A 15,071-nucleotide genomic window follows, 5' to 3' on the forward strand; every position below is an offset into this window, starting at 1 on the left:
AACTGCCCTCCTATGAAAACTGCATTACACAAACTACACTATTTTTCTTCTTCTGGAACCAGTCTTGTCTTGAAAACACAGAGAAGGACCCCAAAAGCCAAGATGCCCTTCTCTCTATATCTATCTTCTTACACTGAAATGGTCTCAATGGTGTGAGAAGGACCCCATGTTGGGTTTTTAGAAAAAGCTCCTTCCTTTGTCTTAGTTTATTCAAAGCCTTAACTGGGTGTTTGACTGATATATATTCTGAGCTCTCTCTTAAGTTAAAGCCTGTGCTTGTTCCATCACATCGCTCTGCCACATTGGGTTCTCTAATACAACTGTGTACAACGAGAGAGAGAGAGGGAGAGAGAGAGGGAAGGAGGGAGCTAGGCTTAGAGTGCTAGAAGAAGGGGAGGAAATTTTTTGGTGGATAGAGTTAAAAAGGGCACATGCCAGAAGGTCTGGCAATGAAAACCTGCAATAACATTACTACACTTCTGCTGCTGCTGCTGCTGCTGCTCTCTCTCTCTTCTCTATGGACTTTCTATCTTGTTATATATTTTTTCAGATTTTTGGATTTCTCTTTTCGCTCTGTCTTAATGTCCATTGTGATATAAGCGGTCGCTTTCCTTCACATTTATCTTTGCCAGAGCCCAGTTTATGTGGGACAAGCCTCCCATTTTTATCATATGCTTTTGAATTTTCTGATACTGTAAATGTGATTCTCCAATTATTTCTTTTTATTGGTTTCTTCTTATATCACTTTATCCTGTTTTGCAATAACTCTATATCCTTACTTAAGGGTGAGTTTGACTTGATGTGAGTTTTTTATAATCAATTTCAGCTGAGCTTGATTGAATAATCAATTATGAGTTCTTGAATTTTGAGGTGGCAAAAAGGTCGGACCGAACCGGGGTTCATTTCAAGCGGGGTAAAATCGTGCTCGTGCCGTATTTGAGTCGGCCTATTGTTTTATTGTGTCGGGTTCGGGCCGGCCTATTTACTTAAATATTAAGTCTGACCCGACCCACAGTCCAAATCCATATCGGGCCGGGCCAAGAAGCGGGTCAGCCCAGCCTATTAGTATTATATGAAACAATAAAAAGAATATTATGTACTTTGAATATTTGTTTTATATAACTATTTAGAATAGTAAAATAAATAAAATACTACAAAACATTTCATAATTTTATTTCTAAAACGTTACCTATGTCAAAACAATGACGTTTTCTTCACTATTTTGATAATATTTGTGAAATATTATAGTTAAAATAATAAAATATTTAAGAGATTTTAATTTAAAAAGTCTAATGTTCAAGTTTAATAATGATAATTGTTTAAATATTTATATAAAAATATATAATTATGTGTTAAAAAGACCGGCTCATGAATTTATCATACTCATGCTAAAAATGGGTTTAGTTCGTGTTGGGCCCATGAGCCAAAATATCTCAGCTCAGCTCGGCCCATTACACTAACGGGTTTGGGCCGTGCCGGGCCGATTTTTAACAGGCTGCTCTGGTTTTTGGGCTCATTTGTCACTTATACTTGAAGTGTTTGGTGAATATTAGTATAGAAGTGTGGTAAGTTTAGAAAAGTGTGGTTGTAAGGTAATAAACATAAAATAATCTCTCTCCTATAATCATAAGTTCTAATTTGTAACTTTTAAAATTTATCTCGGTGGGTGTGAAATTCTCATATAATCACATATAATTTATATTTATGAAACACTTGAGTCAGATTATTCGAGAATTTAAGCTCATAATCTGGCAACAAAACTCAGGGCAAACTCGCCGTAAGCCATTTGATGGTGTTTGTAACATTATTGAAGCTTGAGATCTAAATTTTTGTCTTGGCCAAAGATTATAAATCTCACTTTGACTGTTTTGGTTAGAAATGCAATGCCCTTATCTGGGTTACGTTAGGATGAACTACGCATCAGTGCATCACAATATAAAACGTGTCCAAAGTACAATGTGAGAGAGCTATAAACTTCATTGTACGTGGTTTATGAGAGAAATAGGTATGTTATTGAAGTTGGCATTACTTGATTTTGCTATAAGATGAGGTTCCCTATGAGATGGAATTGTGTTCAAAGTTTTATTTGTGAAGAATTTTAGCAAAACAATGCAATGCATCTTCAATTTTTACTTTGGCAGTTCAAGTTTTACATAGTAGCACGTACTCGTATATATTTTACATAATCATTTTAGGACAAATAATGTAGTTGGTTTATCAACATGATTTATAATATAATTTTTCACTACTCAGATAGTGGTTTTTTTTCACAATTATCTCCTCTTCAATTTATTTCATTTATTTCACTTGTTACATTTTTACTGTATTAACCATCTTTGATCTATCATGAACTAATTTAAAGATTTATATTATATGAATGTTATGAAAATTTTAATTTAATTGTGAAGTTGTTGACACTAAATGAAAATGAGTCTGCAGCTATGTTGCTGAGATATATGTACGAGTATAAATAATTGAGTTCCGGAGTGCGGCTGTAAGTACCCTAGAACTAGATTGGTGGTTAGGAAAGAGTTAAAACTATGATAGCTTGGGTAATGTGCTCCATCTAATTCGATGCATCAAAAAATAGTAGTAGTAATTGACTAATCCTTCGTTAAACAAATGCCCTTCATCTTCCATTTTCGGGGCCTTCTAGCCTTCTACTAGATTTAGGACCACCGTGGTAGATACTTCATTGTCGAAAACCAACTATCTACTTCACTCTGTACGTACAGTGGACACAAAAGAAAGTCATACTCAGACGTCCTTACTTGCCATGCAGACGCAGTAATTGCATTACAAGAAGACGATAGGAAATAGTAAATCAAACCGTGAACAAGAAAAACATCTATACAGTATATAGATTTCTTGTAAATGTATACGGCATTTAAAGTCGTTAACACATCATTTTTTAACCAACGTTACTTCATCAATTATTACTCTACTCAATTTAATTCATGATATCAATCAGGGTACTTCATCAATCATTTCACTGCAGGTATAAAATACCGAAATTTCCATAAAAGCATGTTTTCTTCCATCACGGCCAAGACTCCTGTCGAAAATCTTAACATATTCACTATTATAATTTAGAGGTTCTTATTTGATATTAACAACTTCACTAATTAATTTAAATTCCGATAATACCCATGAAGTATAAATTTATAATTTAGTTCATAATAAATTAAAGACGGTTAATATAATAAAAATATAATAAGTGGAAATAAAATTAAAGAGAAATAATTGTGGAAAAAAATTACTATATGAGTAGTGGGAAGTTAGGAATTTTATGATAGTTAATAAATTAATTATATTAATTGTTCTAAAATTATTGTGTAAATTTCCGTGTAAATATACAATGACACATGCTAGTAGTTTTGATGCAAAGTTTTTGCTTTTAGTTGAGATTGAATTTTTTTTTTTGAAAAACTTGTGTAGATTTAATCATTTAAAGTACCAAGATCAAAATTTTGAATAAATTGATATGAAATACCAAAATTTCCACGTAGAATACAATGAAGCATGGGTAAAATCCATTGGGTAAAAACCACACTATCTGGGTAATAGGAGAGAAGAGAGAGAAGAGAGAGAAGAGAGAGAAAGAGACATGCATGCAGAGGGATCAGAAGCGAGTGGGGACCACGCGGTCCTATCGTCCTGTGAATGTTACTGGAATCAAAGCGAGAAAAGATGTTACTTTTTCACCTCGGGAAGGTCATTTGTAACGTACCGTCCTTTCCGTCTGACACAGCACGATGATTCCAGGGGGTGTGGGTCCTTCTAAAGCTGACGGAGCTGACGACACCCCAACCCTATTGACGGACACCGTTTACTACAAGCGCCGCCCGGATCGGAAGTGCAGTGGAAGCGTAAGGGTTGTTGGTTTTTATAAAATTTTTCTCTTTTCCGGTTTTTATATAATTCTTTTTTAAAATTTTCATATTCTAAGGACTCAATAATTTATGAGATAAATTAATATCTAAAATTGAATAAAAACTCGAAAAACATACGATTGAAGCCTCATTGAGGTTGAATGAGATTTGAAGATTTGTTTGAGCTTTTAGTTTTATGTGAGACAACAAAGGCATATAAGATTATAAATGAGTTTGATTTGAAGCAAGATACTAATTGAAACTAGATGAGTGAAAAATTAGTGTTATGAATTTTGGGGCTAGACTAGGATGCAGCTCAGAGGGAGAGAGAGAATGCAAAATCATTCAGCTTTGGGGCGCGCCACTCATTGCAAAATGTAAATTTGATTCTACATACTTGGTTAATGTGATTTGAGAGATCACCATGTGTGCAATGAATTAAATGAGAGGTGATGTGTATTATTTGTGGTTAGCTACACTACTAGTATCATGTTAGTTATTGAAGTGTTTGTGTTATTTATTCTAGGTCATTACAAAATGTTTATTGAGCTCATTTTCTATCATATTGTTCTTCTATAATGTTAATAATTTATTTGTTGTTTTATATAATATATGTTTAGATATAATTATATATTATTTTATTATAATGTTTTCAAAACGTACCCGGTTCCAAACAAATTCAAAAAAAACCGCTTACGCGCTTCCTCGTACCCTCTCCCTCGAATTAGAAGGTAATTTGGGAAATAGTTTTATTGTTAATCCGTGAATGTTTCCTCTGTTAGGGTATGCTCTTTTTATGACCACTAGTCTCGTACCAATGCGATGCACGCGTTTTGATCGCATGAGTTTACATAATTTTATTCCAGTATTTACATAATTCTAATTACCCTGATGGATATTTTTAATAAATCATATTAATTAAGTATTTATAGTTTTACGTAATTATCTTGATGCCTTCTGTGAGGGTAAAACTACAAATGAGCATATAAGGAAGTTCATAGTTCAGTGATTTTATCAGGTATCCGTAGTAGAGATATCAATTGTCCAAAGATAATTATAATTACCTCACCATTAATAATTTGCCACGTGGATGTGTACGCGAGTTTCTAAATTCACTATTTTACCTTCTTGTTTTCTTTGTTTGTTTTTTTCCCCTGAGGAATTTCTATTCTTCACTTCCTAACGTTCGGTTAAAGAATCTGGATATGATTCACTGATTGAGTCTTGTTATGGTTCTTGATCGTATTGGAATGGAGTTATTCATGTGGAATGATGAGCACAATAATGTTAATGATGAGGTCAATTGAGCTTCAACTCGACCTCATTCAATGAAAGAAGTTGATTATAATTTATACATGGACACTACTTAGGCCATGTTTGGTTCGCAGAATGGTGGGAAAAGAAACTACATCCTTTCAGGTGTTTGGAGGAATTGGAGGCAAATAGAAACAAGCTGGAAGGAAAAATGGCTCCAGAGGATTATAAATTTTGTTGAGAAAGTGACTTCACAACCAGCCCAAGGAGATAGTTCCCCTATAAGCTAAATGACATATCTTAACTATATTCCTGATCTTTTGAAGCCTTACAGTTCACCCCACCACAAATTATAAATATTCTACTCAAGTTGATTAGGTTTGAGACTCAAAAAATTGACCCTAAAGCATAATGTGTATAACTGTAAGGGATGGGGCTTATTAAGGGAAAAATTCAATGAGAAATTGAGTATTAAAAAGTGACTTGTTCTACCAAATCAAGTAGAAATTAGCCGAAGAAGATGTGCATGCAGAATCATGGCTTGAAAAAGGAGCACATAAATGAAAACAACTGCAAGGTTTAGAACCCAGAAAACAGAAAGAGAAGGGGGAGGAGGATGTTGGTGTTGGGTCCCCAATCACATGCAAAGTGTTTTAGCATGAAATCACCCTCATCTGCAATTGTTCTTCTTCACATGCTCATTAAATGTGTACAATAATGTTTTAAAAGGGGGCCATACATATCTATATCATCCACCATTGTTCTCAATACCAAACTTGGCCTCTTGCTTCTTATGCATATCTTACTCTTTCACAATATATGACATCAAGGTTCAAAAAACAAAAGATGATATCAATCATATCATAGAATCTTTTTTTCGTTTTAAGAAAAGTATTTTTCTTTCTTAAGAAACAGATAATTGCACAGTAGCAATCATAGTGCAACCAAGCAATGTCGACAATAATAGATACGTGAAGTCTAGGATATATTATCTTACTTTTGATACCTACTAATTTGATCTCAACTCAGCATCACTAGAAAGTACTTCACTCTCGCATGAGCTTAATTCGCATGAGCACAGAATTGTGATAGGCATATCAGAATGATCATATGTTACAAATTCTCATAGAGGGCACTTGGAGAAGCAAATAGAGCTTGGAGGAAATGAGGGACGTCCACCCCTTAAGCCCCACCAAACTAGTTAACTATTGAGCATCGTGGGCGGCAGATAAAGAACCTAATTTACCAAAGCTCTATCGGAGAGAACTAAGATGAACAAGCCGACCAGATTGGATGCAAACCAAAGATGAAAGGAACTGAATAAAAATCCGTGTGTGGGACATGAAAGCCAAAACCAATATGACAGAAACAGCATGGCAAAGAAGCAAACAGAGAAAGCAACAAAAGAAATTCAAAGAAATATCCTTAGAGAGGTCACAAAATTTAAGCACTTATACATCAAACATTTAGCCCAACGTTATGTGTTCTAATTCTTATGGGGTATCAACCCAGCAATTGAACATGGTGAGGCTTGCCTGTCTCAAACCATAGAAATCAAGTCTTAATCAGCAAAAAATCCTTCAAAAAAGCTTTGAGTTCACTTATATGAAAATAGTACAATAAATTAAAAGTGGTGTATTGTATATAGATTTGTGTGAACTTTATTTAAATTCACGGACTTTTTAGAAACTCCACAAACTTTTAAAAAGTATACGGACTTTCATATAATTATCAAAATCACTGATTTCAACCACAGACTTTAGGCTGATATCTACAGACTTTTATTGATTCGAGAAATCCAGATAATTGATATTGATCGACTATCATAGATTTCTCAGTACTCATAAAAAAATTGAAACTAATTTTTTATTAGTTATGAAAATAATGTATGGTAACTGAATAATATGCACACCATGTCTCTAAAACTACAAGTCCACGGTTCTGTGATAATTTGCTTCACCCTGGGTGCGTCCAAAGTATCTAGATTGGTCATATATGTTCTCTGACGCTTCGTGGGTGCTATTAGACGGAGATTAATGCATCATAGAAAATGTTATACGGAATAATTTTTTTCTAAGTAAATTTATTGGTTGTGTCTATTACAGAAATACAAAATATTAGAGAATTTCAATTATTTAAGAAAATTTAAAGAAAACCCTTCAAAATTAATCTATTGATAAATACGTACTAAATAAATGGAAGTAAATAAATTGTTCAGAAAATTTCAAGCTAAAGAAGTCGGTGTTGATGACACATTGATATGATTATTATTCTCTTTTTCTTCTTATGTATTTCTTTTATCATCATTGTTTTTATTGTTTGCATTGAACATGTGTTCACATATGAGAATGAGGTTTTAATAAGTGTAAATATACAAGGTAATAACATAACATAAATAAGAAAAAATAATCATGAGATCATAAGAATAAACATGGGCATAAATATGTTAGGTTGTAGGAAAAAGAATCGGTAAAGATAAGACAAAAAGAAAATAAAGAAAAATGATGGAGAATGAACGTCTTTAAATACAATATTGATAAAGTCCATGAAAATCTTTGGTTTAGAGGCTAGACAAATTTTGGATTGTGGTGTTTATAATTAACACTACAAAATCCATGAAATTCCATGAGTTTATAATTCTATAAGTATGAATGATATTTTAAATATCTACATAATTCTATTCATTTTTTAAAGTTCGGATTGAATACTCCCAAACTTTCATGGATTTCATAATGACTTTTAAAAATTCTAATTAAATACACCTAGACTTGTATTAATAATTAAAAATCTATATTGAATACATCTAGACTTTTGAATTCCATAAATTTATTTAAACTCCCACTAATTCCATATACAATACACCTCCTAAATTATTTGCTGTTAGTTTCTGGTTCAGAGTGTTTATCACGTCTAGCAGTCCGCTCTGGAGCTGTGCTATAAGTGAAAAATTAAATGAGTGTCGGCTGGTGGTGGGACGTCTGTACTATGAGAAACATGGACATCCAGATCAATAATATCAGTTCTGGTCGACATCTCATCATAATCTCCATGCAGAAAGCAGACATATGAGAAGTTGAAAACACATTTGGAGATTTGGTATGGTAAGGTATAAATTACTATGTGGTAAATGTTTATAGACTAATTACATAAGGAGGCAATAACTTCCTTGTTTCAATAATTGTTAATGGAAAAAGAATTGAACCGAATTATATAACTCAAAGTCTTGATTACGCGTGGAAGCATTACCGGAGGTGCTAATTCTTCCTAGCACTTTCAGATTTATGAAACTGTAGAAGCAAAGAGTTGGTTACTACAAATATCGAGCTCAAGGCCATCATCCCACCTGTCCAACCAAATATTCCATTAATATTCTAGACATGGAATTACTAGCAAATTGCAGAATCTATTTTTGTTGGATTCCAATTCATTCCTAGCAAATATAAAAAAAATGAATGAGGAAATGATTTTACTCACCGGAAAGAGATGGCGTCATGGCAAAATCGTATTGCGGAAGCAGTACTCCTGCAGCTATGGGGATGGCAACTAAGTTGTATGCAACAGCCCAAGATAAATTTTGATACACTTTTGCCATCGTTGCCTGTGCAAGTTCCAGAGCATCTACAACCTGCCAGGAAGAGGTTCCTTGAATATTAAAGACATGGAGAAGCTCTTATGATTAGTTTTGTCGATGAGGACCGTAGAAATGACATACTTGTGATAACTTATTTCCAAGAAGTATAATCGATGCAGCATTAGAAGCAGCATTTTCTTGTCCCTCAATCTGAAGGGCAATCCCAACATCAGCAAGAGCCAAAGAAGGTGCATCATTTATGCCATCACCAACCTGCAAAAAAGTACAAATTTCAAGAAGAGGTATAGCAAATTTACGATTTATATGATCATGTCATGAGAATGAATCATTAAACAACCACTGCAATGAAAATCCACCGTCATATGGTTTATACCATTGGCTACTTTACCATTATCATCAGTTAATTCCATTGCTGAAATTTAGTAGAAAATCGATAGTGGAGTTGGGCATAGCTAAAAACATATGAAAAACAGGCTAAATAAAAGAACAAAAGGGAGATGTTTACCATTGCAACTCGATGCCCTGCAGCTTTAAGACTAGAAATAGCTCCAGATTTTCCCTGTGGAGTCAACGATGACTTGATATATTCTTTTTCTATTCCAACTGCTTTTGCTATAGTTGCAACTGCCTCTTCCCTGTCCCCAGAAAACAGGACAGTTTTGATACCCTTCTGCTGGAGTCTTCCAGTCAAAGCAAAAAAATTAGTCAGCACATCATGCAGAAAAAAATCTTAATGATTTGATAAGAATAGCGTATTAGGGAATTAAATACATCAAATAACAACCTAAGAATGCAAATTTAGTCCCCAACAAATGAGTACAATTAAGATGTGTGTTTATATCAGATATCTGTAGACCAAATAATCCTTGGTCATCTCAACATTCAAATCATCAACTGCCTACTGTATGTAATGAAACCACATCCACAATGGTAAACGTCGAGACCAAACCACCGTAACAATGTTTATTATGGTTCTATGAACACATAAAACATGGGTTGGATTACTTAGATAATATTATGACAGAAACAGAAGCATTGTTATGGTTTCCATGTCAACATTCACCAGAACGACAAGTAACAATACACATAAATCATTTACATGCACTCTGCACCTCAATGCTTAAAATGTGATGGAGATATTACCTAATTACAGTAAACTCAGCATCATGCCGCAGACTGTCAGATATTGCAATAGCACCAATGATACCTTCCCCTTCACGTCCAACATATACAATTGTTTTTGAATAATTTGAGGGTGTTATGCCTTCTGATGATTGACGCACTGCATGCTCTAAGTTCAAAATTTCAGATCGATCTGTTCTACTCTGGAACCGCTCATGAACCCATTCCATAGACCCCACTGCAACCAAAAGGCCATCTACTTCTGCTAATGTTCCAAAACCTGGTTCTGTTAATTGCCTTTTTGTGACTGGGATACTCAAGTCCAATGATTTTGCTTTATTTAAAATGGCAGTTGCAATTGGATGTGATGCAGTACTCTCTACAGCAGCAGCAATTTGAAGGATTTCCAACTCTTTATACTTGAAAGATGCAATGGTAGAAACAGCAGGCTTTCCTTCAGTGAGGGTTCCTGTCTGAAGGTTAAAGCTTAGAGTGAGATTCCAGAGATGATTTAATTATAAGGTAGAGTATAATGACTCATCTCTTCAGAGCTAGTACAATGTGTATGAGTGAGCCTGATTATATATATGCAAATCTACCTTGTCTAAAGCAATATGATCTATACTGGCCAAGCGTTCCAATACGTCTGCTCCTCTCACAAGGAGTCCTTGCTTTGCTCCTGCTCATGTTTCAGTTCAAAATAACTAATATTAAAACTTTAAAAAAGTTCCTTAGTGTTATAGCTAGAAACATTATTAAAAGCATGCTCAACCACCAAATTAACATTGTCAAGGAGAACAGAAGTATGAAAAATAAATATCCAATACCCAGCACAAGTTTCTCATAGATATAAAAACTCAACGTAAATATAATTGAAAATAGTAAACGATGTACCAAGAGAAGTGCCAACTAGGATTGCTGTGGGTGTGGCAAGACCCAGTGCACAAGGACAAGAAACCACCTGCAAAAAAAGAACTATTACTGTACGGAGAAACCCCAAGGCAAGAGTCCAATACCAGATCTAATTTTATTTAATTTATGTGATAATTTTGACATGTATCCCTCACAAAATTAGAAACATCTTTTACTCTTTTAGTATCAATGCCAATCCAATATGAAATCAAAGAGTAATGCTACAGACACCACAATTCTAGATGCTATAACAAGATGGCTTTGACATCTGTAACTGAATTTCGGAGAAACTTTTGGTGCATCTAGTACTTTTCTCTGATTGGTTATCGCCTTGTCTACAACTGTGTCACATAATTTTTAACAATCATTGACCAGATCACCTAATTAAAGTCAATAATTCACAGATTAACAATGATTGGGGCCTTGGGGGTACTTATAATAATTCAGTTTGTTTACCATACTCACCAAAACATCTACAGCTAGTTTCAAGCTCAACAGCAAAGGATCTCCATCTGGCCCAGCAATATCATTGATCAAAACATCAGGGAAAATATGAGTTCCAATGTAGTACCTGGAATGAATTAGAGTATAAGCATGCCAAAAGAACCACAAGGCAATTACTGAAAGCACACAATGCCCTATATGTTGATTAGATTTATACAACTGTCCAAAACGTTAGGCCCATTGACTATAATGCCTTTTTTATAAACTTGTAATATGTGAAGGACAAGCACCACATACCAAAAGGCAAATGTTGTAGCTGAGAGAGTCATTATAGTGTAAACAAACGGTCCAGCTATTGAATCAGCTAGCCTTTGTATTGGTGCTTCATGGCCTTGAGCATCCTCAACCTGACATATAGGAAATGTATGCATTGTCTAATGAATAAAGATGCTAACTAATTAAGATGTCAAACAGAAACTTCCATGCATTGCAACCTGTGTTCCTATGAAAATTAAACAAAAGATTTTCCTTGCACTGTTGCATAAATATATATCTTAATTTCTTATATGAATTTAGTGCTTTCTACACAAATGCAAGGTGTATGTCATCAGTAAAAGTAGTTCACTAACCATGCGAACAATCTTGGAAATCATTGAATTGGAGCCAGTTGAAGTTGCTTCAATCTTCAGAGGACCATCCTGAAATATATAAACAATTCCGTTCTTACTTTACTATGCAGAGACTATAAATCCAATGTCATTAGCTTATTTTCAAAATAAAGTATTCTTTTCATTTTTCTCTATTAGGTAAAGAAGAAAAAACAACAGAAACTATAGGGATGAAAAAATTGTTCGAGCTCTTAATCTGATCAAAATATTCATTGTTGACCATGATGATATGGAACTCTGTCCAAGACAGAGGTGATAGTTGACTCAGAAAGCTCTATGTGATAGATGACTAAAATAAAAATAAAAATAAAAACTACCAAAAATAAGCTATATGTGACATATCACCCTCATCATACCCAATTTATTGTTCCAGCTGAGACGGTAAGTTCTTTTTCCTTTAATACTGGAAGTGATTCTCCTGTGAGCATGGACTCATCCACAACACTTCTTCCAGCTAGAACTCTTCCCTGTGGAAGCAGTTTGTTTTCAGCAAAAATTCACCACAAAATATAAGTATCACAGTAATCTAAGCCACCAGTAGGAGTCTTTGGTCTAAATCAAAGACAAAAGCATATTAATTAACACATCTAAGGATTTACACCATTTCAGCAGAATTTTTCTAGTTTTTGCTCAAACTTTAATGGGTGAAGTCTATCCGGTAGGAGAAGTGGTTTAAATGCTTACATCCACGGGTATAGTTTCTCCTGGCAATACTAACACAGAATCTCCCACACGAACATCATCAGTAGGGACCTCAATGCAAATTGCATCCGAGCCAAGTACGGTGTCACTGGAGGAATCATTTTCTGAGGATGCAATTACAAGTCTTGATTGAGTGTTTATCAGTGACTGCCAAGCACATTCCAATCAAACATGTGTTCGTTATGCACCCCCATATTATATATCATGTTGAGTTTATATACTGGAGTTGTAGACATGAGTTACGTTCTAAATTACCAAGAGTTCATTCATATCACTAGATGCGCTGATCCTTGCCCTTTCTTCAAGAGAACGTCCTAGGAGCACAAAACCAAGAAGCATGACCTGCATACTAAAAGAAAGGAGGTTTCCATGAGTAATTCTCATGATCAGCCAAGGTGTGAAAATTTAACAACGCAGAGGTTGAAAGCAAATCAGTCACCGGCTCATCAAAAAAGGCTGCATCCCATTGAAGCTCAGGGTTAAGAAGCGAGACCTACAAGGTTCCAAAACTAAAATTTAGAAAATATATTAAATAAATAATCGGAACCATCTTACATTTAAGTATTGAGCTAAGAAAATAAGAATGAATGCTAGTTTAAAGAAGAGAGACTGACAGCACTAATTGTAAAAGCAGCCAGGGATCCAAATCCCACAAGAGAATTCATATTGGGCGATCCCTTCCTAAAAGCCCTCAGACCATCAAAAAGCAAGTCTACAACAAATCAAATTTCACAATGTCAGGCTCCATAAGTGCACAAAACGCTATAAAGCCATAGTTAGCCCTTAATTTATAGAGCATCAGCACTTGAAAGATTGTAATTACAGAACAATGCAAGTAAAAACTAAGCGAAACCAACCTCGTCCGGGTCCCAACAAAGCTGCCATAGCCAAACCACCCTTCACATACGAATTATGTAGCACATCCATATACGATCCTGTAAACCAATCAACACAGACAAATAAATAATCGCGCTCGAAATCGACAGATAACAAATGAAACTCAACAGCATTGTAGTGATTAGATTACTACCATGAGCAATGTGAATCCCCATAGAATGCAAAATGTGGGAAGCGTGTGAACCACAGCACAAGGCCACAAGAGTCCAAGCCAACACGACCCGGTTCCTACTCTTCACCATCATCTCCTCCTTCTTCTTCACCATCTCCTTCCACTTCCTCACACTCTCCGCCACTCCCGCCCCGGACGCCCTCCTCTTCGCCGCGAATCCGCACTCCGTCAGCCTCCCGGCCAAGCTCTCCGCCACCTCCTCCTCCGCTCCCCCAGCCTCCGCCCTCAGCTTGACCGCCGCCGTCTCGGTCAACATGTTGACCGCCACCGAGTGGACCCGGTCGTCGGCGGACAGCACGGACTTGACACGCGAGACGCAGCCGCCGCACATCATCCCGGAGACGTCGAGCAGCACCGCAGCTTCCGCGTCGGCGGCGCGCGGCTCCTGCGCGATTGGATTCGGTGTGGACGCGGCGGGCTGCTGCAGGGAGCTGGAGAGAGTGAAATTAGGGTTGGAGTGGCGGACGCGGTGAGGGAAGCGGCGGCGTTGGGGGAGGTGAAGCTTGGAGTTGAGGAAGGCGGATCGGGGGGCATTGGAGGTGGCGGCGGAGCTGGAGAAGAGGTGCTTGGGGTCCGGCGAGAGTGAGTGTCTGATGAGAATAGTATTCATGATTGGAAATGTGAAGATTTGAGATGAGGGTGTTGAATATGAGAGAGGGATTGAAAGATGAGAGGAGATCTGAGACGACGATGACCGGTGAGGAAGGTAGAGGTGGTCGTTGAATTCCGAATAGATTATTTGGCGGTATGAAAAGGGCGGCTTGAGTTTGTTATATTTTGACACGTCGGATTTCATTACCAACCTCTTAGCCAGGTTTTTGTCGCCTGGTGTGCGTGCTCACCTTGTTTAAAATGTGGTCAGTATTATGAAACTTTAACTAATTATTAGGACAAAATTGACCGACGATAATGAATTTATGAATTTTAGTTTACCTTTCGAGCATTTTCTGAACTAATAATATTTTAATCATATTTTCTTTTCGAGACATCTTTACGTATAGTGTGTATGTAGATTTATATGAATGAGTCATTGTAACGAACATATAAGCAAACATATAGATTATGCTTATATAATATAGAATACACCAGATACACATTGTTCGACATTTCTTTTTTGGGTAAAATGATTATGTCTATAGCTGGAGAATGTAAACATTTGACGTTTTCATTTTAAAAACTACGGCAATGGTGTGGATTATATTTTAGGGTGTGCAAATATCAATTCCTTAATATATATTTGAATGCTACTTACTCTACTTAGTTGCTAATGCTCATGGAGATCATAATCTCTCCCTACAAGTAGTAAAATATTTTCATAGCTCCGTTTCCTCAGCATCACCTTGAACGCTCGGACCCCTTAGGGTTTCGAGTAGCGACAACAACAGCTTCCTTTCAGGGAGGTTGTCCGCTTGGGTAGGTCTAAGGGTCGATGTTGC

The 15,071-nt window shown here is 36.0% G+C and overlaps 1 protein-coding gene across 2 annotated transcripts; it reads right to left on the bottom strand.

Moving 5' to 3' along the window:
- Positions 1–6,617: 6,617 nt before the first annotated feature.
- Positions 6,618–14,359, bottom strand: LOC126782035 (copper-transporting ATPase PAA2, chloroplastic). Of its 2 annotated transcripts, XM_050507182.1 has the most exons (18): positions 13,597–14,359; positions 13,424–13,501; positions 13,181–13,278; positions 13,006–13,059; positions 12,822–12,908; positions 12,549–12,713; positions 12,221–12,331; positions 11,826–11,894; positions 11,494–11,603; positions 11,218–11,323; positions 10,735–10,801; positions 10,440–10,519; positions 9,862–10,313; positions 9,224–9,398; positions 8,839–8,970; positions 8,601–8,751; positions 8,373–8,469; positions 6,618–6,661 (listed from the first exon to the last, which is right to left on the bottom strand). In XM_050507182.1, exons 1-17 carry the CDS (start codon positions 14,243–14,245, stop codon positions 8,381–8,383), a joined length of 2,673 nt encoding a protein of 890 aa, XP_050363139.1. In that variant the 5' UTR covers positions 14,246–14,359; the 3' UTR covers positions 6,618–6,661; positions 8,373–8,380. The 2 variants fall into 2 exon arrangements, with proteins under 2 accessions (XP_050363139.1, XP_050363138.1); XM_050507181.1 differs by lacking the exon at positions 6,618–6,661 and having other exon boundaries at positions 8,093–8,469.
- Between the last annotated feature and the right edge of the window lie 712 nt (positions 14,360–15,071).

This window comes from Argentina anserina, chromosome 2 (assembly GCF_933775445.1).
Source record: "Argentina anserina chromosome 2, drPotAnse1.1, whole genome shotgun sequence".
Taxonomy (NCBI): Eukaryota; Viridiplantae; Streptophyta; class Magnoliopsida; order Rosales; family Rosaceae; genus Argentina; species Argentina anserina.

What these genes read in the sequence shown, in the direction of transcription:
- LOC126782035 (XM_050507182.1), bottom strand. Translation starts at nt 14,245, where the DNA reads ATGAATACTATTCTCATCAGACACTCACTCTCGCCGGACCCCAAGCAC. An exon ending in ATCATATTGCTTTAGACAAG is followed by an intron (nt 10,314 to 10,439) that starts GTAGATTTGCAT and finishes TTTAACCTTCAG; the next exon opens with ACAGGAACCCTCACTGAAGG. An exon ending in TTGGAAATAAGTTATCACAA is followed by an intron (nt 8,752 to 8,838) that starts GTATGTCATTTC and finishes TCTTCCTGGCAG; the next exon opens with GTTGTAGATGCTCTGGAACT.